This window comes from Patella vulgata, chromosome 4 (assembly GCF_932274485.2).
Source record: "Patella vulgata chromosome 4, xgPatVulg1.2, whole genome shotgun sequence".
Lineage (NCBI taxonomy): Eukaryota > Metazoa > Mollusca > Gastropoda > Patellidae > Patella > Patella vulgata.
The window spans coordinates 24,333,980-24,360,008 of record NC_065882.2 but is presented as its reverse complement, the minus strand read 5'-3'; the positions used below and the strand labels follow the sequence as shown (position 1 = coordinate 24,360,008).

General features: G+C 36.4%; 2 protein-coding genes across 2 annotated transcripts; one reads left to right on the top strand and one right to left on the bottom strand.

Moving 5' to 3' along the window:
* Nucleotides 1-114: 114 nt before the first annotated feature.
* Nucleotides 115-8,776, top strand: LOC126817477 (E3 ubiquitin-protein ligase rnf146). The gene is made up of 2 exons (XM_050544474.1): nt 115-369; nt 5,001-8,776. Exons 1-2 carry the CDS (start codon nt 204-206, stop codon nt 5,948-5,950), a joined length of 1,116 nt encoding a protein of 371 aa, XP_050400431.1. The 5' UTR covers nt 115-203; the 3' UTR covers nt 5,951-8,776.
* A 3,779-nt stretch (nt 8,777-12,555) lies between these two features.
* Nucleotides 12,556-26,028, bottom strand: LOC126819603 (1-acyl-sn-glycerol-3-phosphate acyltransferase epsilon). Its single transcript, XM_050547719.2, has 8 exons — nt 25,750-26,028; nt 24,146-24,224; nt 23,463-23,578; nt 22,650-22,739; nt 21,753-21,843; nt 17,211-17,372; nt 15,863-15,986; nt 12,556-15,218 (listed from the first exon to the last, which is right to left on the bottom strand). The coding sequence occupies exons 1-8, from the start codon at nt 25,966-25,968 to the stop codon at nt 15,002-15,004; spliced, it is 1,098 nt and encodes a 365-aa protein (XP_050403676.1). The 5' UTR covers nt 25,969-26,028; the 3' UTR covers nt 12,556-15,001.
* Between the last annotated feature and the right edge of the window lies 1 nt (nt 26,029).

Genomic DNA, 26,029 nt, shown 5'->3' with positions numbered 1-26,029 from the left:
GCGTCAATAAAACAGATAACTAAACCCATTATTGCAAAAGTAGGCTCTTCCCATTTTGTCCCATACGAAAATTACGCTAATGACTAAATTTAGCTTTACTTCTCTATCCCAAATAGAAAATGGACGGGTGAAAAATACTTTGGTTTTTTTTTTGTGAAGATACAATAATAATTTAAAGTTTGGCTTTCGGCAGAATTATAGAAATGGAGCCGAGGGGTACCAGCAGTGAAACAAAGTCCGTAGATTCCAAATCACCATCAGAAACCGTTCCATTGCCCACGAAAGCTACAAATGGTGCCGCATTTGATAGTGACGACGAAGACAGCGAGGAGAGCGAGGAAACAGATAAACAACAAAAAGAAAAAGATGGTAATAATGTCTCTCTTGAAATCTAGATACCAGAATCTGTCCCAAACTCGTATCGTATCGATTATAATCCCCGAGTGGCATTTAGAGCTTGAATGTATTGCACATGGAGCAAACAAGGGTTGGGGGTTTCATTTGCTCTCCATTTTAAAACGACCTGTCCTGTACAGTATAGCCATACGTAGGGCCTACTGTAGTAATATTGGGTTAAGGACATAACGGTCCTAAACCATAACGGCCCAAAATTTTGGTCAGAAGGGCTGTAGTGATCAAAGGTATTTCCCAAAGTCCCACTTGGTTTTCCAAGGCGCCAGCAACAATATCAATTATACCTACATTGCAGGCTATTTGACGTTTAAAGCCATAGGTAGGGCCTACTGTAGTAATATTGGGTTAAGGACATAACGGTCCTAAACCATATCAGCCCAAAATTTTGGTCAGAAGGGCTGTAGTGATCAAAGGTATTTCTCAAAGTCCCACTTGGTTTTCCAAGGCGCCAGCAACAATATCAATTTTACCTACATTGTAGGCTATTTGACGTTTAAAGCATAATCTGAGCTGTAGCCATGGTAAAACAGCAATTTATGTGGGTTAAATCCCGCTGGTAGTACGGGACTCTGTGGAAAGATGGAAGTAGTCCCAGTTATCCTGACTTTTTGCAGTATTTCCGTGCTTAATTCTTGCATTTAGAAACCTGTAATTAAATGTACGGGAAGTGACAGTCTACAGAAAATGTCTGACTTCGACGAGATCTCGTGCGTGAAATGAAAATCCTTTTACTAAATTCTGGTGTGCAACCTAACACTTCAAGCGTGAAGGAGATAAATTCACGAGTGATAAATTGTGCTATTTCCGCCTGGCATGTAATTTCTAAAAAGTACCACTGAAATTCAAAATTATAGCAACCACTGCACACGTACATCATTAGCCACACATGGCAACTCTGCAGACTGGATGACGTGGACGCAAGTATTGTGGTCTTAAGTCAATTTACTGAACATCAAGATGATAGGCCTTTAAAATTGTTACACAGTGATGGTCGTAAGTAGAGTCTAAAGATCAAATGTCCAAAAACTAAGGCTGGGAATCGATATGAAATTTCAATATCGATTATCGGCAAGAATTTGTCAGCGATTATCGATAATAATCGATTATCATTTTTCCGGAAAAATCCGAACTTTACCGACCTGTTATTTGTGTTGATCGAGTTACAGTAGTGTTATTATCCTAGTCTAATACTGTGCCGATGTACGTAAAAAAATCAATTAATGTAAAATAATTAGTTGCTAAATGTAGGACTAACTTGAGTATTATTCTAAGTTCTGTTCTTGATTCATTTGAACCTTTTTTTATCTCCGATAAATACAAAGACAATACATGGTTTCTCTTTGCAAGTGACTGGCGATCACACAGTGTTACTACTAATAGAATAAAATAAAATAGAAGGCGTCTATTGATTGGACAATAAAAAAATAATTACGGGCTTTCAAAGTAGAATTTTTATGATTGGTTAATTTAGATGAAAACCAAAGTAGAATTCTTCCACGAAATTACGAGAGATATAGATATTTTCCCTGGAAGTCAAAAACGTGTTTTGTATGGGCTGTATCTGACATGATTTAGTAATAAAAGCGGAGTTGATCATTAATAATACAATTAGTTTTATCGTGAAAGCAGACGATTTCTCTACAAATCAACCAAGAACAAAGAAGGGAGATAATTCTAATTTTACTATATATCACGTGCGATTGTCATTGTTCACAAAGTGCGTGACCTATTTTAGTTTCAACTAGTAATAACAACAAAAACAACGAAAATATTAAAATAATGTATTTAATCTTAAAGTTTAGTTTTTTTACAATAATATATGTTTAAAATGTGCCAGTTTGTAAGCAGAGGGGGGAAATAGTTGTGTTGACATTGTGTATTCATTCATTCGTCTGCTAATGCCAGACTACGGCAAGTTCAGTCATGTGAAAGTGACCGTAACTTGCCGTCAGAAGGTAAATATACCGATAATCGATATTTGAATTTCAATATCGATTATCGTATCGCTAAATAACTTCTACCGATTATCGATTATATCGATATTTTTGCACAGCCTTACCAAAAACTGTGTTTGAAAAGTTTGAGTTCAGTTTTCTGTAACACAATCTTGACCCACGACTTTGATCCAGTTATCTTTTCTGAAGCCCATACAGAAATAATACAGCCAGAAATATGGCTGTGACATGCATAACGCACAGTCCCCAAGCTCGATTGGAAGTTTGGACTCGAGGTCAAAGTCGAGATCGCGTTTGGTTAGCGTTGTTGACTGGGGGTCACCATGACCTTTGTATTGGCCACGCCCATTGACTTTTTTCCGAGTTTGACCGTTTTCTGACCAAGCAGTGTGTGGCAGGACCCAGGTAAGGTCCATTGTCCAAGCAAAGATGATGGTCTTTCAAACTGGTTACACATTGAAGGTTGTACGTCAAGATCAAATGTCCTTTTGCGAATTTTGAGTTCCGTTTTTCGCAGCATGACCTTGACCCACGACTTTGACCCAAATATCTTTTCTGAAGCCCATCGTCTCTGCTATCACTTCGAACATTAACCTCGATAATACAGTAAGAAATATGGCCATGACATCCATAAACGCAAAGGCCCCAAGCTCGATAAGAAATTTGAATTCCCGGTCAAAGTCAAGGTCACAAGGTGATTGCTTGTTAATCTTTTGTGGCTTCACATCCTTCCAGTTTTAATCTCACGGATAATTGATCGATAAGTGTTTGCTTCACACCCACCGATTGAAGGCCGGATTATACGGTGTCGATTCAATGGAAATCGTATGACGGGACGGCTGATTGATGTCGTAATCCGGAACGTACAGAGGTCGAATTACCCAGAGATTTTTTGGCTGAAGTAATAAGGAAATAAATCGGGACATGAAAATGGTGTCGGATGTAACAGAGTGTCGGAGTGATCAGAGGTTGGATGTGACAGAGTGCACTGTATACATCACTACCCTGTACTTTGAACAAGATATGGCAGCTTCAATTCCAGCCTGTAATAAATGTGTCATCTGCAGAAAAACTGTTGATTGTGATCTTTGTAAGAATTGGACACACAGATCTTGCAACACATATTACTAAAGAAGAATACGTACAGATCTTAAAGTAGCTAAGGCTCTAACACAGTATCATCCAAAGTCCTCGACATTGAAAACACAAATTATTTGTCAATTTAAATCAATGTTGATGATGTGATGTTACCGGAAAAAAGATGGGCTTCTGATATCCAATATTTAAGACAAAATAAATATTTTATTTGTACACGAATCTTGTACCAGACATATTCCACAAGTCATGACAACGGTGACGTCATATTCTTATCTGAAGAGCATGCGCAATAAATACTATCGATGTAGACTGGAATAACCAGACACCATTCGATTGAGACTTCTGGCATATTTCTCCAAACATAACTGATTTGAAATTAGAGTAAAAACGGAAACGATTGAATATAAATCTGTCTATATACATTCATATTACATTATTATATGCGTTGCGACCCATTTTTGTCAATTTCTATTTAGCTTCTTTAAACTCAGAAACTGATTTTAGATTTACCTACAATATTTGTTGTATACCAGTTAGTAATTCTTTGCCACACTAGATACTAACAAGGCTGGAGAGCAGAAGTTAGGGCTTTATAAATTGGTTAACTTTCCTTATGATGAGGCCCAACTTCTGCCACTTCACTCAGTGTATTAGGGTTGTTATGTATTGCAATAAATATTGTGTATGTTAGATATGTGTATTAGGTATTTTGAAATAAATATGTTTATGTTAGATGTGTATTAAATAGATGTGTATGTAAATTATGTATTGTAGCCTATAAATGTCTATTATTAATAAATATCATTTGATGCATAATATACAAAATGTTGTTTTTTTATTGGCCATTATGAATAAATTTTTTGTCCGTTATGATGAATGTGAGGCCGTTTTGACCACATTCTGTAATATTTAAGTGGTGGGAGAGCAAACTTCTGTTCTCCTCGGTTCTTTCCATGATATTGCCACGCTGCATATCCTTAAGGTTTTTCGGTTACTACGCTGCTGGGTATTGCCAAGGGAACGACGAAATGTCATTTTGTCGAGCAACAATAGATTTTGAGCACACTGTTAAAGATCTGGGGATGTAGGCTGTCAAAAAGCTTTCCATGAAAAAAAAACACAGCAAAGTCAACTAAATAATGCAAAATGTTACATACTACCGGAATCGTACATTACAGTTTGTGACAGCTCTTGGACTAAGTTTGATGAATGAGCATTTTCTGCTTAGGTTATGCAGAGTGTCATCTATTTTGTTGGTGGTGTTGGGGAGGAGGCTTGACTTGTTATTCTGATAAGCCTAGAGATGGTTAAATAACTGAGGAATAGAGATTATATATTACAAATTTATACAGAACTGACAAATAAATTGTTGATGACAATATAATGATATTGTAAACTGCTAATCCGGAGGGGCTTTCCTATTGTGCTGAAGAAAAAAAAAATGCCAATTGAAAGGCAGGATGGGGATGAGATTCAGCCGAAAGAAATGTATTTTTTTATTTGTAAAATTTGGAATATGTCTTATCTTTTCAGGAGCTTCCAATAACCCTGATTGTCCAGTCTGTTTACAGCCTTGTATCCATCCAGTCCAGTTACCATGTCGTCACATCTTTTGTTTTCTTTGTGTAAAGGGGGTTGCTAATCGAAGCAGAAAATGTGCCCTTTGTCGACAAGTTATTCCGCCTGACTTTTTCCTGCATCCCACTTTGGTTCGTAAAGAAGATTTGGAACACACAGTAACATTTGATGATGCTTACCAGTGGTTTTACGAAGGTGCCAATGGCTGGTGGCAGTATGATGATAGAACTAGTGTAGAGATTGAAAATCACTTCAAAAAACAAGATAAAGGATTTGAGCTATTAATCGCTGGTTACATGTACATTATTGATTTTGAAAATATGGTACAGTGTCGTCGAAATGATCGTACCAAAAAACGCAGGATAAAACGTGATCTAGTCAATATGCCCAACAAAAAAGGTATTGCTGGTTTAAAAATCGGAAATACAAGCAGTGATCAGGAATCTGATAGGCCTGGTGGAGATGGCAATGAAGCACCTGTGCTGTCATTACCTGGAGGACAACAAGTCCCCATTCCTATTGTACGCATTGATAGAACAGGTGGGGGATATGACACTTCCCTTTCTCCTCCCACTCCTTCAAATACCCCACAAACACCACAAACCCCATCAGAAAGTCCCCCTACCAGTTCTTCATCAGAGAGAGATTTATCAGTACATTTAGAAAGACTTCATCTTGGAGATGGATCTCGAGTGTCTAGTAGTCCACCGCGACTTCCGTTAGCTGAAGAATATCAACGTATCAGCGGAAGAGATACAACAAGGCTAAACGCTGTACATTCAAGACTACAAGAATTAGAGAGCGATATTTATAATCAAGTGGAAGATGATGCATCAACGCCAACTGAGGAAACATTGGACAATTATTATGTTGACTGTGATACAGATCCTGATAAAACTGATTGAAATGGTCGATGTTATTGTGATATACATAAACTTACATTTATTATTATAGCTCATATATTGTACATACATGATCTTATATTTGCTAGGAATAGCATCACTCAGAAGCTTTGATAGGCTTATATGTAAATTTATTGATGTATTGTGATGAAAAATTAGAACATTTTAAGAGTGCATTTATACACAGAACACCAGGGCTGGCCACGAATAAATTGATGGCGAGCAGATGACTGCTCACGCAAATTTAGGTTTGGGCGAGCAAGGCGAGCAATAAAAATTGCTCACGCGAAATGTTGTTTGCGTGAGCACACGTTTTGTAACATTGTTTCAATTTAAAATCATAAGAAAATTGCTATTCCTGGCACAAAGTTTGTAGTAAACATGTGTGACCATTGATGGCGAGCAGATGACTGCTCACGCAAATTTAGGTTTGGGCGAGCAAGGCGAGCAATAAAAATTGCTCACGCAAAATGTTGTTTGCGTGAGCACACGTTTTGTAACATTGTTTCAATTTAAAATCATAAGAAAATTGCTATTCCTGGCACAAAGTTTGTAGTAAACATGTGTGACCATCGCTTTCTGTTTTTGACAGTCATACGTACTCTTCTTTATTAAAACCAATTTCCGTATGGATTTCTTCACCCCACGAAATAAATGTGGATAGGGCAATCAGGTTGCCTTTGGCCATTATTACGCTTAGATTGAAAATTATACGACTGCACAATGGAATAAAAACCGAAGTTCTGATAAAATAGGAAATACCGATAAATATTAGTTTGAAACGTGTTCATTTAGCGTGAATGCCAAATGCCGGATGTAAACATTCTTTACTTTAGACTCGATTATCACATGTTTGTTACTGGTGTTCGTGGGAAAACCAGTCATGACGTTCAGGTCTAAAGTGTATTTTTAGTAACACAAGTTGCGAGTATCTTTATTAGCCAATCAAATTTCAGGAGGAAATGCCGCGTGCAGCTGGGTGAATCTCAGTTTGACAGACGAATTTATGACGTTATTGACATTGTTGGGTTAGTTTCGGCAATAAACTTGTCAATATTTTGATTATTTTTACTGGGTTTTCTTAAAATTTTGCGCGAGCAACGAACCGCTCGCGTAAATGTAGACTTACGCGAGCAGTTGCTCGCGTCTCGTGGCAAGCCCTGGAACACCACAGAACATAAGGTGTTCTGTACAGTTAATTGAATTGGTGTTGATTTGCAACTCATGTACTATACTATAAATGCACACATATCCTTTCATGTCACATAGGACTTGAGGTGCTGTCAGAAAAGTTACTATTCTAAACATTAAATGTACGAAGTGAGTATGGTGTGGGAATTTTGAAAACCTAAATGTCAGCTCCAGACAGTCTGTGTTCAGCTCAGGCTAACGGATCAAATTGCTAAAATACATATAGGATAGTCAAATCATGGAGAAAAACTAAATATTCCATTGACATTTTTATATATTGGACCCTCGGATTTACTGATACATATATAATTTATCGGTTTGTAGGCATACACATATCAACAACTCTCAATTACCAACACAATACATGTAACTACCAGAAATTGAAAATTCGATCAAAAGTTCATTGCACATATCTATAATTATGGTGGCCAGATTATCGTATTTTATCAAGGTGGATAATCCAGTTAATTGAGCCAAAATGTTCAAACTTGGTGTAGGTGTTCATTAGGTAAATGCTTTGATGGAGTTCGAAGATGAGCATTTTCTGCTTAGGCTAAGCAGAGAAAAACCATTTGATTGGTTGATGCTTTGGGATATGATAACTTTAGTTCTAATTGGTGTATTGTGTCATCACATCATTACCTTGACTAAATTCGATAATGCGTATTTTTGGGCTCAGGGTAAGCAGAGTGATAAGCAATTTGACTGGTCAAGACTTTGGAACATAACAACTCTGCTTTTAATTGAGGTAGAATGTTTAATCTTGATGTTGATGTTCATTAGGTGAATGTCGACTGAGTTCAATGATTAACATTTCTCGCTAAAGCTAAGCAGATTTAAGCAATTTCATTGGTCGATAACTTTGATTCTAACTGATGGAGATTGGTGAAGCTGAGTGTATAGTTTCACTACCAGGGACTTCAAAACCTTGACAGAGTTTGATTGTGAAAATTTTGTGCTTAGATTAAGTATAGCTAATCAGTTTGATTGCTCGATACTTTTGAAAAAGATTAATTTTCAATTTATTAATATAATATGTCATCTATTTATTTTTGGATTTCGACGGGGGACATCAGCCTCACTGTTGGCTTGTCAGCTTTGAAACCTATTGTTAATTTGGTAATGGGAGATAAATATAATATAGTTAAGCACTTTATATTAGTGTACTGTTTTGTTACCCAGTTCATGATCAGGACTTCAACTCTCAAAAAGTTTGAGTTTCCAGTTTTGGACATTGCTCTCAGATTAATGAATTATATGATCTCTTTATATTTAAATTTTAATTCTGGCATAAATATTAATAACACTATATTATGAATCATGATATTTATAATATGCACAGTTAACTAGAATTACATCTATTTGTATTTTATGTTGTACCCGTGTAAAATCGTAAGTCTGTTTCTTGTATGTTGGTGCCAGTCTGAATACTAAGCATAGTACTTATAAAGAGTATACACTGCCTAAGTTACCTGATGTGAATAATGTATTTAAAGAGCTTAAATGTGTCTTGTTAAAACCCTAGGTCCTAGGTTGAAAAAATACTTAATTTGGTGACAGTTTCATTAATCTATTGGGTTTTCAGAACTTGCATGCAAGTAACAAATAAATCAATATGATTAAAGTATAGATCTATATTTCGTTTCTTTTCTTTATACGCCCACATTGAAATGTAGTCATATATTGTTGGAAAATTGATATATGTTGTTTACATTAGTGACATGAAGAATCCTATTTAATTTCCGTTAATTACGTCTAAAGTTATGATCCTTGTTTCTTTTTGTTAAACCCTGTGGACACTCTAATGCCAAAAGCTAACATCCCATCTTTGTGAAATTTATATGCATTATTTAAATTAGTGAAACGAAGAAGCCTATTGAATTTCAGCAAGTTCTGTTTATTACGTCTAGAGTTATGGCCTTTGTTTCACTTTATTGAACCTTGTGAATGCTCTTTGTGAAATTTATATGCATTATTTAAATTAGTGAAACGAAGAAGCCTATTGAATTTCTAGAGTTATGGTCCTTGTTATACATCCACATTATAATTAAATGAGGATGTATATTGCCGTCGCCCGTCTGTGTGTCACCTACAGGCCGCAATTCTTAACTGATCATGTTGAAACTCTCCATACTTATTCCTTATACACTAAAGATGATCCCTATTGTTTTTAGTAATGCCCGACCCCCAGGGGCAAAGCCACACCCATTTCTTGTATTTGTTTTTAGTCTACAGGCCGCATTTCTTAGGGGATCATATACCCTAAGGAACATCCCTATCATTAGCCTATTTTTAATTTGAATTTTGGTTGACCTATGAAGATTTAACTACATGTCAATTATCTGTTCTGTAAATGGTCAAAATTATTCTTCAACAAGCCAAAGCATCTGTATATTGGTTAGATGACAGGTCATGATGAAACCAACACCAACTTTTTAAAGGACTTTTCTGTCATTTGAATGAAAATTGTAAAAAAAGTACAGTCTAAGTAGTAGTTATTAGCACACTTTCCGAGGTGTATCGGTGAAGATCAGGACAGTTTTGGTCGAGGGACCCAGCCGAGGCGGCCCCCAACCAAAACTGTCTTGATCTTCACTGATATACCGAGAAAAGGTGCTAATAAGTCACTTACATCACATTTCTATCGAGTATTGTAAAGCGAAATGTGGAAAATTGTTCTTATTATCGAGTCGTGTCAAGCGAAATGTGAAAAATACTTTCTGCTCTTTCATTTATCCCTTTCTGTGCCTCGCGTTACATTTCGTGGTAGACTGATTTCGCAGTGGAGAAACGACCTGAGTAGTATTTACACGTGCGTTACCCTGAACGTAAAACACTCACATGTTTTTCTAGACTGCATTCCGTATTGAAAGATGAAGTTGTTTTGAGAAGTCGGTGAACACAGAGCCGACCACATTATGAAAACAACTTGTCCCTGGCGTAAAGGACTGCAATTATATTAAACGTTATGTAAAGGACACTGCACAACAGAGGTCAATCCTTGTGAAGTGTGCATCGGCGGATGGTTCGTCCATTAAAATTTATTTGTAATAAAATCTATGACTTTCTAGGCATTTGTTTTCATCCTGCTTATTTTCAATGCTTGTATAAAAGTGTTTGTCGGAAATGAACAGTACTCTTTATGGAAGGCGTACTGTTCATTTCTGATACACAGATACTTTTATGCCTGTATTGGAAATAAACAGGACAGTTTTATCAAAGGTTGCCACTGGCAACGAGATAGAAGTGGGATGTAATTTTAATTATCCTGCCTCACTACTAAGTGTATATTGCAAGTGACATACACATTTCCTGGTACATTGCCTTCCTGTATCTGTAATTGCATGTATGACATATTAAATTTCAAGCTGTATGTGTAAATTGTATACATGTCAGGTCAATGTTGTGTATTTATATAGAGTGAATCCTTATAATGGCAAAGATTGAAATGATGTATTAATTGATGGAGATTTAAATAAGTGATAGATATGAACAAAATTATTTAATTAATGTAGTTATAGTATTTATCAAGAATGTCAATTTCTTTCTGCTTTTAATATTCTGAAGTAAAGTGGTGTATATTTTAAACCGGACTTAAATGATTTTTCAAAATACTAATATTGGTTGTATAAGAAAAAAACAGCAGTTGCCAGGAAAGATACGCCCACATTATGCAAGAGATAGAGAACAAGCTAAAAAAAAAAATGTGATTTTTCGTACAATCAGGGGCCATAATCCAGGAAGTTATGGTCTGAAATGCATGAATATTGAATTGGAGATACTTTTTTATACGCCCACATTGAAATGTGATCATATATTGTTGTCGCCCCCGGCCGTCCGGCGTCCACAAGCTCTATAGGCTAAAGTTAATATCCGATTGACATTAAATTTATACACAGTGTTTAAGGTCATGAGACGAAGAAGCCTATTGATTTCCGATTACTGCCATAGTTATGGCCCTTGATCACTTTGAAAAATCTTGTGGAAGCTCTAGAGGCTAAAGTTAATATCCGAATTTATACACAGTGTTTAAGGTCATGAGACGAAGAAGCCTATTGATTTTCAGCGATTTTCGATAATTACTGCATGACCCTTGATGACTTCAAAAAATCTTGTGGATGCTCTAGAGGCTAAAGTTTAAATTTATACACAGTGTTTAAGGTCATGAGATAAAGAATCCTATTGATTTTCAGCGATTTCTGATAATTACTGCCATAGTTATGGCCCTTGATCACTTTGAAAAATCTTGTGGACGCTCTAGAGGCTAAAGTTAATATCCGATCGACTTTAAATTGATACACAGTGTTAAAGGTCATGAGACGAAGAAGCCTATTGATTTTCAATGAAACTTTATGACTTGAACAGCTAAATCCATGGTGTTAAAAGTTTCGTATACTAAATGTTAGCATGGGGCAGAACTTTATAAAAACCAAACAAATTCTAATGGTTTTCTGATAATTACTTAATGAGTTGTTACTCTTAATCAGATTTTAATGTATTATAAATGTTGACTGCCCGGACGATATAGCTGCTGTGGGCGTATGTATCGATGCCTGGCAACCTATCTTTTTTTATTTAAACATATTTTATTGATCATAAATCATCAAAGGGATGACACTTTTCGCTGGCTCTTTTCTCTGCGAAAAAGTGAGTTCGACCAGTTTCTACTTTCCAGCCGCGAAAAAAGGAGCAAGCCAATCAGAATTCCGTAAACTCTGACGTGGTAATATAACTCGCGTCCATTGTACACCTTCCGAATCAAAAACCTTTTTCTGTACTTTTGCAGTCGAATTTGACGTCTGCGTAGCAGTAAAATGTTAATCAATCTTACCTTTAACAAGAGTAAATATCTCGGATTAAAAGCAGCAGCCATTGTGGAAGTTCAGGAAGGAAACCTTTTGCGCCAATTCTGCTATGAAACAAAGAATGATCAAAACAACCGCTTGTGTAGTGGAAAATACAAGCACGATTGCTCGAAATCTTTCACGGCGAAAAAATTCGCTTTGTGCGAAAAAATTCACCTAGTGGAAAACAGGCTTTAGATGTCAGAATTTTTATCTAATTTTGATGAAACTTAATCAGTGGTTACCATACAAGATACTAGAACAAGGGGAAAAAAATGACATTTTTTCGGACAACCAGGGGCCATAATCCAGAAACTTACGGTCTGATATGCACAGGTATCTGACCATAACTTCCTGGATTGTGGCCCTCGATTGTACGAAAAATTGCTTCTTTTTTTTTTGTTTGAAAGTTTGTTCTCTGTCCACCTTTTGCTTAACATCCGCCTGTTTAACATTTAAATGAATTCAGTTTGTGGCCATATGTCTGCAGCAAATAAACAAAGGATATGTCATTCACTCATGCATTGTTAAATAGTCAGTTATAAAATTGATCTAAAGTAATCAGAATTAATATATTTTGTTAATAGAATTCTTTCTTTTATTACAAAAACATTACCACACTACTATACTGATATTATAAAGGAATCAAAACAAAATGTATACACAGATTTGAATATAAATGATACATGGGATCTACAAAATTAATTCTAAATCATTTCATTTACCAATCAAATAAACCAATAAAAGTCCTGTACATTTAATTCTAAATCATTTCATTTACCAATCAAATAAACCAATAAAAGTCCTGTACATTTAAGCAATTTAGGGTATAAAAAATCTACATATTATTAACCTCAGTGTTTAGATGCAAAAAAATATATAAAAATTAAATTGCCATTGGCTGTTCTAAAAGTTTAGATATATTTTATCTCTGCCATAACTCTGGTAATCCTGCATAAAGAAATGATCCTTTACAACCCAATGATAAAAACATGATTCAATTATTACAGTACTACCATATAAAATAACAACAAAAATCGATATTCAGTAATAAATACTTTACACAACTTAACTTCATAATCATGGGAAACAATTTAAACTACATTCACTATAAGCTCTTGTACATGATAAAACTAAATTCCATGCCCTACTAGAAACTTGGCACATTCCAGTACATATCAATTCTCTTATATAGAGTGTATCAACACACAATTTGATGTTTTTAATCAACTGACACAAACAGATGATTTTTTAAAAAACATCACGAAACTCTGATTTTGTTTGGCGAAAAGAAAGATAAGAAGTCTTTAAGATACAGTGAACTCTATCATATCTGGCTACTACAGCATTCTGTGAAATCCGTCATCATTTTCATGTCCCGATTTATTTCCTTATTACTTTTCAACCCAAAAAGGTTTGAGTAATCTGTATCCTGAATATTACCAATTACAACATCAATCAACGATCCCGTCACACAATTTGCACTGAATTAACATTGTATAATCCTACAGGTGTTAACCTACGAAAGATTGACAAGCAATCACCAATCAATTATCGGTGAGATTAATACTTGTTTCAGTCTTTGTTGATTACCTGGATATCAACAGAATAATGCAGGAGTGGTTTCAACATCAAAGCCTTAAAAGTTAGTGGCAAAAGTGCAGGTGTTTAACTCAGTACCATGGAAGAATTCTGCATGCACATTCCATCTATTGTTGAAGGGTATCATTGTGTGATAAAAAGATAATGAGTTAAAGGTGGAAAAGTTTCAAAATAACTAACAATCTTATTTTGTTGTAGCACTACCCGTTCTATTTATGGATAATGCACTATCTAATAACTGTAATACATAATAGCAACATAAATAATAAATTTTTGCCACCAAATACAACATCAATATAGATCTACAACGGAAGACAATTATACTTCCGGTATTCGAAGACCTGTACAATAATACTTCCCGTATTGAGTATTCCGTCATGCTGTGTAATCCTGCATATTTTAACAATCCTGTATGATGTCAGAAGTGACAGATTCCACTGTAGTTGTCATCTTTCTTATTCTTAAACATGCATTATGCAAGAGCTAAATCTGCCTATTGCAGGTCTTTCTTTAGGCCTGAAATGTTTTCTAAAGTATTATTTAGACATTAATTAACTGATCCAGGCCTTAATCAATTCTCGAGGGCATCAGATTTCTCCGATGTTAAATGATTAGAATGGTTCAGCGATACTTTGATTTAATCAAATATGGAGGACCGAGACTTAGCTTCGATCAACCAGTACGGTGGTTGAAATTATTGCACACGTCTGTCAAACCTTCAAAGGCTAATATCTTTGCTTGCAATAGAGTAATTTGAATGAAATTTTCAAATTATTCATTTTACATATTATAGCAAGAATGGCTAGTTCTTTATCTTAATCTTACATAAAGTATTTTTAAAGCAATTACTATATTCTTGTTAAGTTATCGTCTCCTGACTGATTCCCACTACCATACCTCAGGTTTTCTTATATGTACAATATAAAGACACCAGAGGATTCTTATTAGTTGGTAAGATAAGCCAGTTAATTAATAAAATGATGGCCCATAATTGTTATCTAAATGTTGACATAGTTTTGGGATATTTAATCTTATATGATACTTTAACACATGTACACATTATTAAAAGCATTTCTTATATTTTTAATCAAAGCACATTGACAACACTCATTCTTTGATTATAATTAAATAAACAAAATAAAACAAGCACTTTTTCAACCGGGATCAAATATTTCAATTAAAGACTTCATACAAGTAAATTTTAGGATCCCCACTCAAAGCATCCCAAATTTAAGAGATAATTAAGTCACCAAATTGGAATATCTGAAGTCTAGCTCTAAAATTCTTTGGATATTAATTATTTTAAATCTTGAGATAATTATGGTGAGATTAGGCAATAAAAAAACTGGTAACAAAAAGTTCTGACCCATTGATCGATTACATAAGATTATGCAAGAAAATTCTAAAATGCATCTATTTAGACTCGAAGACGAACATACACAAAACCTGTGAGTGTTCCAACTAAACCAATCTTCCAATACAATGATCTCCCTTCTGCCGTTGAAAGAAACAGAGCAGAAATACCACCCCATAACATAAATGATGGTAATGTTGATGCTATACTCGTCTTTGATTTTGTTACTTCACCGGGGAATGTTTCTAATGTGGCTCTTGAGTAGAAATATGACATCAATCTGAAAGAAATATTTATATAATATTAAATATAATCCTAATTCTTGAGTGGCATTTAGCTATTGAGCACAATAAAAAAAAAAAAAAAAAAATTCTATGGAAAACAATCACTGAATAAAGCTTGTTTTTGAAACGTTAACACTGGTCAAAACGTGCTATATGTGATTGTTTTCCAAATAAATCGTCATACTGATCAGCAGTGAATATTTGCTAGGCTGCTACAAATTAGAAAAATAACTATAGGTGTTTTAAGTATATCTGGATAAAAAATATTTCCTATTTAGTGTAAATATGGGTATATAAAAGGCATCATTCTGCCCAGGTCAGTTGATGTTATGTAAACAATGCACGCACCCTCAATCCAATGATTGACGCTGCATGATGTGATGCCACATGTAGAATGCATTTGAACTTATAACGGTCAGCCATCTTATACAGAGGTATAAGGAGTTGCTTTCGCAATACCTCTGTGAAACAGATTAATAAATTGTATCGTTATAATCTACATCAATATCATTTCTTCTCAATATTCACAACATACTACTATATACAAGAGACAAAGATTACTTGACATTTAAACAGCCCAATTCTATTGATGAGTGTATTGTCATCAAGCACATATAAAAGTTACATTTTATAAACATACTTTTCCTTTTCTACAAATCGGTCATGTAACCAGCTACGTAAACCATTAATATCCTCTGGTACTTCTTCAATGGGAAATCTCTTCACATGAAGATGAATTTCAGGAACTTTACCACTTAGAAAATCTACAATTTAACATAATAATAAATACTATTGGTTAGTCAACTAAACAAGCAAGAACCTGTTGAACTAATTAGTAATTAAACTAAAACAGTTCTATATTTCACTGCGAGACATGTACCATGACCAAAGTGTTTGTGAGGACCATGCCAAAAGACAGTTGAGACCCACCCCTAGCCCAATACATCATCTACCAAATAACCAAGTGACATTTGAATGCTTGTGGTTTGTTCTGTGACTGTTTTAAATACATTATTGAAGAGATAAAATAGAATGAGCTAGTTTTTCAGTTTATGTCTTTACCTTTCTTTGGTTATTAAATAACTATCAGTGTGACACTACAGTGTTGTTAAATAGATCAATGATGAATTACTTCCCCTTTGTGATTAAGCCCTTTTTTTCGACTTCACGTTGTGATAACTATTTCCAATGTTAAATTAAGACTGGAACACTTTTTACGTTAACTATGTTTTTATATCTTTATAACATCCATAATACAGGAAACTACGTACACAGCTATGACATTAAATATAAGCTAAATATGAGTTCTCTTTCCCGAGCTTGTGTTTACTAGATTACGATTACCATCATTCTCTTTACCCCACCATTTCGTAGGACAAGTTTACTGACGTACCCCCTAACATCATATGGCTTTCCTACGACTTAACAGGGTGCTCTAATCCGAACAATGTTTATTTCCCAGCCTCTCAGCCTAGAGGCTGTTGGTATAATCGACCTTCCCCTGGAAAGGCTCTCAATGATATCTAAAGGAAATTAAACTCACTCTTTCTTATATAAAGATGATACATGCATGAGTCAGTATTCAGCCCCGGGAAATTGACCAGGTTCTTCCTTTCTCGGATTGGTCGGTTGCAAAGAAAGCTACCATGGATTTCAACACAGTGTACTTAAATGGGCACCTAGGAAGACAGTTGCCCGTGTGTCTAACGCTTGGGATTACCATGATGTCATTGCCCGATTTTACCAGACTTTATTCTTGTTAGCCTAGTTCTTGTTGTCAGTGGTACTAGCTAACGACGACAATACATTAACCAGAACTTCTTTCATAGAGAACTAAGATAACCTCTACTGTATATAGGCCCTATTATATCAGTATCGCCTAATTCTCATCTGGGGTAAATTATTTCGATTAGTGTGAAAAGCCAAATAACTTCAACGGGAGCATCCATGATAATTCTTTCAGTTTTTGTTTTTACTTTTTAATTTACCTGGCATTCCAGCTGCAGGGATTCGTTGTCCGTCTTTATTTAATGTATTACTATAACCAATTGTTACATCATAAACAGCATCTAAAGATGCTCGAAGATTACTTAAACCAACATGTACAGCTTTATGTCTTGGTGTCAAAACATTACTCAACAGAGCAAATCCTGAAAATAAATCATTATATTATTCCTACATTATCCAGAAAATCTCTTATAAGAATGTTATGAGCTAAAAATGTCAAGATCTTTTGGTTATAAACATACATTGTCAGTTTTATCAAAATCGCATAAAAATTGTAACCTCTAGAATGTCCACAACCTTGGTATTATTATGTATATATTTGTCAAGTTCAGCATCCCAAGAAAACACCATCAACTGTGATTGCATGGTAAATTGTTAAGGGAATTAAAAAAGAAATAAAATTTCACTTCATTGCTGAGTAATTTTATTAGCTAGAATGTGTCTCTATCCCCAGGAGCTTTTGGGGGCGGCCCCTGGAGTCTCGTCTAAAGTCATAGGATGGTAGCCCCCCCCCCCCACTAATCGAGAATTGCTTCCGCCGGCCCTGCCAATTTTTAAGATGATCTATTCAGAATTGCAGACTGTATATGATAAACACAAAAATTGGGCGTGGCTCTGCCCCTGGGGGTCGGGACCTGCACCAAAATCACTAGTTGCCGTCCTTAGACTATAAGGAATACATATGCCAAGTGCCAAGATGATCCATTAAAAATTGTGACCTGTAGGCGACCCACAGAGAGACACAAATATTGGGAGTTGCTCTGCCCCAGGGGGCCGGGGATGCACCTAAAAATAATAAGAGTTCATACTTAGGGTATAAGGAATAAGTATGAAAAGTTTTCAAGATGACCAATTATAAGAATTGCCGCCTGTAGGCGACACACAGAGACAGTAGAGAAATTGGGCATGAGGAATAAGTATGCAAAGTTTAAAAACAATCCATTAAAAATTGCGGTGTGTAGGAGACCCACAAACACACACAGTGGCGACGGCAATATAAGTCCACATTCATCCACATTATGAATGTGAAAGTATAAAAATAGATAAGTGAGGCTAATTCTCGAATGACCAGTACAGTGGTTTCAATCAATGCACACATCTTGTCAAAACTACAACCATTGATAACTTTGCTCAAAAAAAAGTAATTTGAATGAAATTTTCAATATATTTATTTTGCATTATCTATTTTTTAAATATTACTAGCAGGATACCCGGCTTCGCTCGGGAGTCATAACTCCGAAACCGGAAGTGGTAGCCTAACGCCACCTGGTCTATGTTACTCCCCGGTCCGAGCTACCCATATACCCCAAATTTCAGACTCGGGGCAGACCTAGTGTAGCCGCCAACCCCGAACAGACCGGCTTCGCTCGGGGGCATAACTCCGAAACCGGAAGTGGTAGACTAACGCCACCTGGCCTATGTTACTCCCCGGTCCGCCAACCCCGAACAGACAGACTTCGCTCGGGGGTCATAACTCCGAAACTGGAAGTGGTAGACTAACGCCTCCTGGCCTATGTTACTCCCTGGTCCGAGCTACCCCTATACCCCAAATTTCAGACTCGGGCCAGACCTAGTGTAGCCGCCAATCCGAACAGACCGGCTTCGCTCAAAGGTCATAACTCCGAAATTGGAAGTGGTAGACTAACGCCACCTGGCCTATGCTACTCCCCGGTCCGAGATACCCCTATACCCCAAATTTCAGACTCGGGGCAGACCTAGTGTAGCCGCCAACCCCGAACAGACCGGCTTCGCTCGGGGGTCATAACTCCGAAACCGGAAGTTTTAAAATACAATTTTTTTGAAGTGAGACAGCATAATGCCAAAAAATATCCATTTTTGGGGCATGTTTATTGCTGTAAATCAACAACGAACATATATACTGAGCGCCATGGAAAACACATCACTTTTTTTCCCAAATATTTTATTAATAGGTGGTTTAGTATGTATAATATTATGCAATACTATGAACTATTGTTTCACACAATGCTCCTAAAAGCAAAAAATATCGGCCCGTGTGCACAAAAAAAAATTGCACGAGATGCACATGAAAATCCCAATATTCACGAGCAGCATTGTGTGTGAACCCTTTAAAAGCATATTTTCAACTTAATGTGCAGTACATGAACTGTGAAACGTAAATCTGTCGTAATTTGTTGTTGGACGTGTGAAGGAATCAAGCTAGAGATGCCGAGAGTTACTGAAAATCAACGGAATGAAGCCATGGGAATGTCCAGGGCTGGCATGTCTACACGTGCTATTGCCAGACACTTCAGTTGTCATCAGTCCACTATTGTAAGGTTGGTGGAACGTGTTCGAGTTACTGGATCAACACGTGACCGTCAACGTCCTGGTCCACAACGCGTTACAACCCAGGCTCAAGACCGCTACATCCAGGTCACTCATCTGCGTGACATTTCGCCCAGCGACTCGAACAGGTGCAGCAGTCGTCGGAAGACAAGGACCAGTAAGTGCCAACACCGTAAGACGTCATCTAAAACAAGTAGGACTCCGTGCACGACGACCTTATGCTTGAGATATCCTCAGGGATCATCACCGTCAGCAGCGTTTGATATGGTCTCAAGGACACCAGACATGGAGAAGAGTAGACTGGCAAAGTGTGCTCTTCAGTGATGAGAGTCGCTTTCATCTTTATCACGCTGATGGCCGTCAACGTGTGTGGAGACGTCTTAAGGATCGTCTTGCAGACTGCTGCGTCTTCGAAATGAATGGATGGGGTGAAGGAAGTGTAATGGTTTTGGGAGGCTTCACATTTCATCACCGGACCGCTCGACACATTTGCAGGGGTCGCGTTAATGCTGTAGCCTACCGTGATGATGTCTTGCAACCAATTGTTGTTCCAATGTTTCGAGCGCACCCACAACTTCAGCACTTCCAACAGGATAATGCACATCTGCATACTGCCCGTTTTATTAGGACTACCTGGCTGCTAACAACATCAATGTCTTGGACTGGCCAGCCATGTCTCGGGACATGGCACCGATAGGGCATGTCTGGTATGAGATTGGACGCCGTCTGTATCGGAGACCACAGATGCACACCATTGCTGCTTTAGAAGTTGCTCTTGTCCAAAAATGGAACAATTTGCCCCAGGCCTTCTTTCAAACATTGGTAAATTCCATGTGACGTCGCTGCACAGGGTGCGTAAGAGCCCGTGGAGGACACATGCGCTACTGACATCTGTGTCGTACTTTTGGTTTTGACCCCTTTGACTTTGTACCGTTGATTACAGATTAAACATCCATAAGTGTACAAATGTGTTGTTATTGATGTGTTCCCATTTGAATATTGTTCACAATAAGAAGCAAAATAAATAAGATATGTTTACAGGATCATTTTGTTATACGAAAAACTAAGTGATGCGTTTTCCATGGCGCTCAGTATATATTGACTTGAAATTTGGTGTATTTAGGAGAGGTCATTATTACAAATGTTGTATATAAGAAATGAACTGTAAATTCTCTAGGTTGTTTCCAAACTGTATATAACATCAAAAAATTGAAAACTGTACAATCTGATTAAAATACAGATCTATATTTCGTTTCGTTTTTTTTATACATTTGATGGCCTACAATACATGAAGATCTGACCAGTTGTTTTGGGGGACGCGTCACAGGTCATACGAGCGGCTTTTGCCCCTATGACGTCAGATATTTGATTAACCACAGTTCTGTGCAACTCACACCAAAAGCTCGCCGTAACAGACCGTTTCATTGGCTAATCCCTCACATCATCCAGAACATGTAAAGACAAGGCTGACCTTAAAAATATCTCTGTTTCGCCTAACGCGACCGACTAACTAAAACCACCCCCGACTTAAATTATTTCATTGCACTTTTCCGCGATCTTTTTATTTTATTTTGTGTGTCAACCTGAAATATATCACGAGAGTTATTTCCCTTTACTATGGCTATGGTTTGATTCATAACTGAAACTGGTTGATCAAGACGAAAGCGTCATAGGTGTCGCTTCTCAACAAAATGGTTGCAGACGAAAGCATGTCCATTCCCACAAAATGATTCTGCCTCAATGTCTGTGGGGCGTCGTTGTAAACATGACGACGATATTTTCAATATCCGTTTTCGAGAAAAATGAAGGCACAACCCGCACGATCGTTAAAATCATGTTGAAGGAGTTTCGCACTTCAGGTTCGTGGCAAATCGTGTGCGAGTCGTGCATCACGAAAAATCCCGATGTCAGACCCAAAATTCATTAAACAAAATTAATGAATCTGTACAGCTAATAAGTTTTCTGTATTGATTTCTCTGACTTTAAAAAAAAAAATCTGAAGAAAAAAAACGACCTACCGACCCTTCTCCTCGATTGTGGGTCGGGTTTGGTGAAACAAAGATATTTTTAAGGTCAGCCCAAGTAAAACGAAATTTTGAACTATAAAAAATGGAACGAAACAGGATCTGTGTTTTTATCAGATTGAAAATGGGACAAATACTGTGTTTTACCCGAAACCTCCCATAATGCCCTTTAAGTATCAATGAAAATATTACCCTCTTCTTTAGCAAACTGTTGACTCTTAGCAATTGTTTCTGGTAATTCTGGATTGAATCTAGTTCCTTCAGGAAAAACTACCATCCAGGTCTAAAAAAAGAGCGTCATATTCATATACTAACAAGAGATGTATACAGTTTCTAAAATATTAGCAAATAATAATTGTCTAACAGTCCAAGGTATAAATACAACAGATTTCACCATCTATCCTTTAAAGGGGAAGACAAACAATTCTCAACCAGGTTTCCATAAATCTTAAATATATATTCATATATAATACCCTCTGTAAAAAAAACCAAAACGTTTTTGTAATTGAGAAATACATTTTTATTAAAACCAGAAGTGACGTAGTTGGTTGAACATGATCACTGGTCTCTATAGTAAGCATACAGATTTGGCCTAAGTTTACTGCTGAATTTTGTTTACGTGTCGTCCTTTGACCAACAAAAATCTGATCAAATGGGCGGTTTATTAGGATATTACCAACACGAATTTATGTTTTTTTAACGTTTAGTACACAAAGCCGTCATGTAAATTCATTCATACTGAACAGTAGGCGGTGACCCAATTCATGCCACATGGCTAATTGTTTATATCACATGGTTTGTTTGACAGCTTGCAAGTGACATGTATTCCGTCTTCTTCGATGTTTTTGTGCTTGCTGACAGTGTTTTTCAAAATAAACAGATCAAAATTATGGGCATGTGAGACATATAATATAGTACATTTTGGCACATAATGTCGATGTGAAGACTTTTCCATTCTTTCTTCCATTTCCTCGCTTACAAAAACATTTTTGATTCTTTGCTTGTGTTACAGAGGGGATTATTTATCAATACATATTTAAGATTTATGGAAACCTTGTTGAAAAACGTTTTTTTTTATTATTTTCTCACCGGTGTGTTATTCCTCTGTAGAACAGACAGACGTTTTGCTGCTTTGGTTTGTTCAAATTTTCCACTTCTCTTTACATATACACATCCATGCTAAAATAGAGTGTATCACATTAGTTATCTGTCTTTGATTAAACAAAATCCTTATAACATTTCACCATATTATTTTGATGCACAAATACCATAAAGCGGTGGACACACTAGCCAAATCATTCAGCCGAATCAATCGGCGTCAAAGTTCGCCTAGTGTGTCCACTGCCATGCGGTTGAATGATTCGCCTGAATCAAACATGTTTGATATATTTGCCTAGTATTTCCGCTTCGCCAAAGCATTTGTCCGAATATAGAATTCATTAGCCAATCACCACTCATATCAAGAAATCACGTGATTGTTTGAAGACATAGACGCCACAATCGACTAGTGAATGGAGCGAAGCATTCGCCTAGTGTGTCCACCCATTTGGGCGCTGACTGTTTCGGCCAAATGATTCGGCTAATGTGTCCACTACTTTAGTACCCAGACAAACAATTAATCGTTTAAATATTAGACCTAGGTTCTAGACCAAGTAAATACCTCATTGTTGCAAATATTGTTTAATTTACCCTGCAACACTTTAAGGTAACAAAATTATCCCCATTAACAATTTTCATCATAAGACATGTACTGGTGGGTAGTCTGGTGCCGAGCTAAAGATCCACATCATGCAGTTATCTACTTATGCAATGTTATCCATGCTGATATATTTTAAGCTCTTTTTTTTACTTTTACATAATATTCACATTTTATTTTAAGGTTGTAGTGTAAGAGGTACTTACCTCTGCAAAATAAAATCCATATAATGGAAAATATTTCAGGCCATCTTTCAAAATATATCGCAAGTTACCAAGGCTACCCTGTCGTATTGCCAACATATCACAAACTACCCAATCCACTGTTTACAAAAACCAAAAAAAAAATCATTTTATTTAAAGCTGAGTTACCAGTAAACAAAACAAACATCCACAGCAATAACATCTTTCAAGCTGTCCATAAAGGATGTTAATACAAAGCAAAATCTTTATACCATATAATATCATGAAAGTGATAAGATTCTATGACATAAAAATGGGAAAATAACTATATTGTTGTAATCAGATGATACTTTTTGCCGTTAAAGTGTTCACAAGTTTTTGCAATGTGAGCAAGTCTAGAGATCATTCTTGAACTTGGATAGGATTCTTTATATCATTAATGTGAATGATGCATATAAATTTCAAGCAGATTGGATCATTTTCATTGCTAGAGGATTTTACACAGTAAACAAGGGCTTTAACTGAGCATTGAACATTAATTGTTTCAATAATCCAAACAATATAAATAAATTCCAAGTAGATCGGGCAATGACTTGTGTCACTAGAGCCAAGAGGGATCACAATATTTTACAAAGCAAACAAGAGCCTTAACTCAAGAAATAATTTGCTTTAATTGCCAAATAGCAGATGTACACATAAATGCTTACTTGTACACTGATGATTTGAAATGTAAAAGACTTTCTCTTTCTTTTTCAATACTGCTTCTACATCACCATACAAGAAAATCTTTAAAAAAATTGAAATGATAACAGATCAGCCTATTTTCCACCTGACATACATTTATACTGCCGTAAATTACAGCTATTACTTTGCTTTAGTGTCTCTGTCAATGAGATCCCAGTGTTCACCAAAAAAAGTTCATCAGGATTTCCTGTAGTGGTTCCCCATTGTCAGTGATGCAGGCCCTCCTGGCAAGGGATGCAATACCTAGGTCCAGTGTACACATTGGCGTGCACATAAAAGAACCCTTGGCAGTTGGAATTTGGTTAAGAGTAGGCCCTAGTGCTATTGTCCAGGCAGTATTTCTCTCAAAGAACACTGTGTGGAATATGCTCGTCGTCATTAGCCCAGTCGGAGCAGAACAGTAGAACGTTAAATTCCCATTTCATTTCACTTTTCTTATATATTGCAACTAAGAAGAAAACTACATTTCAACAACATTTATAAGTGTACAGTGGTAAGAATTCTGTTCTGAAAATGAGTGACGGTCCAGATATTTATTATATTTTATATTTTACTTTCCTTATTTCACAGGACAAGATTTGTGCACTTAAGGTCTGTGGGATTGCATGCCTGTATTTTCTAAGCATCGAATCCGTTTTCAAAATTAGTATACTAATCCTAACTCGGTATATCAATAATCAATTATAAATACAGTTAAGTTGCTACATACAAGAATTTTTTTCACATCTAACTTAAAAGGTCACTTTCAATGTCAATCAATAAAAAACAATTTCATTGGCTGACACTGACCCATGGCCCAGAGTTGACTCCATGATCTCCAAATATAAAAAAAATGATAACAATTGTCATTATCTTACAGATAAGATTTCTCGAATTATGCAAGAATTATTATCATAGTTCTGGTGTCATAGATCTGGTTTGGTCCTGGTTCCTTATGCATGGGACTCAAATAAAAATGCATCAGTTACAATTACATATTATCTTTTTATTCCCCAGTAAGCCAGTTTTTATATGGAATCTATATAAAAGATAAGAATTGATAAATCATGTTACTTCCATATGTTTTTGGGTTTTTTTCATTTTATAAAACAACCTTGAGTTAATGGGAGCCACGGTGGCTAAGTGGGTCGTCACATGTTCGATCCCTGCACTGGTCGAGAAAGTTCATCTGGATTTTCCGACACAGTTTCCCCTTGTTAGTAGTGGGGGACGGAGGGCCTGATAAGGACAGCTATCTGGGTGTTTAGATGGGACGAAAACCTGAGGGCCTGTGTATACATTGGCATGCACATATAAAATCCCTTGGCAGTGGGAATTCAACATAACAGTAGGCCATAGTATAGTGCCACTGCCTGGGCAAAATTTCCCTCATAGCGTACAGATGGCGTATGCCCCTCTTCATTACCCCAGTTGGGGTCGAATAGTAGGACGTTAAACCCCATTTCATTTAATTTTTATTTCCCAATGGTTTATTTTGGGCAAATCTTTGATTTGGTGTTGTATTTCTTACATATTTTTCTTTTCATATTCAGTAAAATGGACGTAAATTAATTAAACTCAATTGTACCTGAACACCCGTATAATGTTCGAAGAAAAATAGAAGGAATCTTTGATAAGTGGAATAAAGCATATCATCACCGCGTCTATAGAAACGAGATGGGAGGATTGCTGTCAAAATACGCCATGTTGTCCACACGGTTAAATATGACGGGGCAGTACCCAGCATAATTGCTGTCGGGGCAAACCATTTCAGGGCTTGTAAATAAAGAATTAACGACAGTAGCATTGTAATTAATTCGTCCTCCCTTACAGAACTTCGACATGTGCCGACAACGGAAGCATGCGTT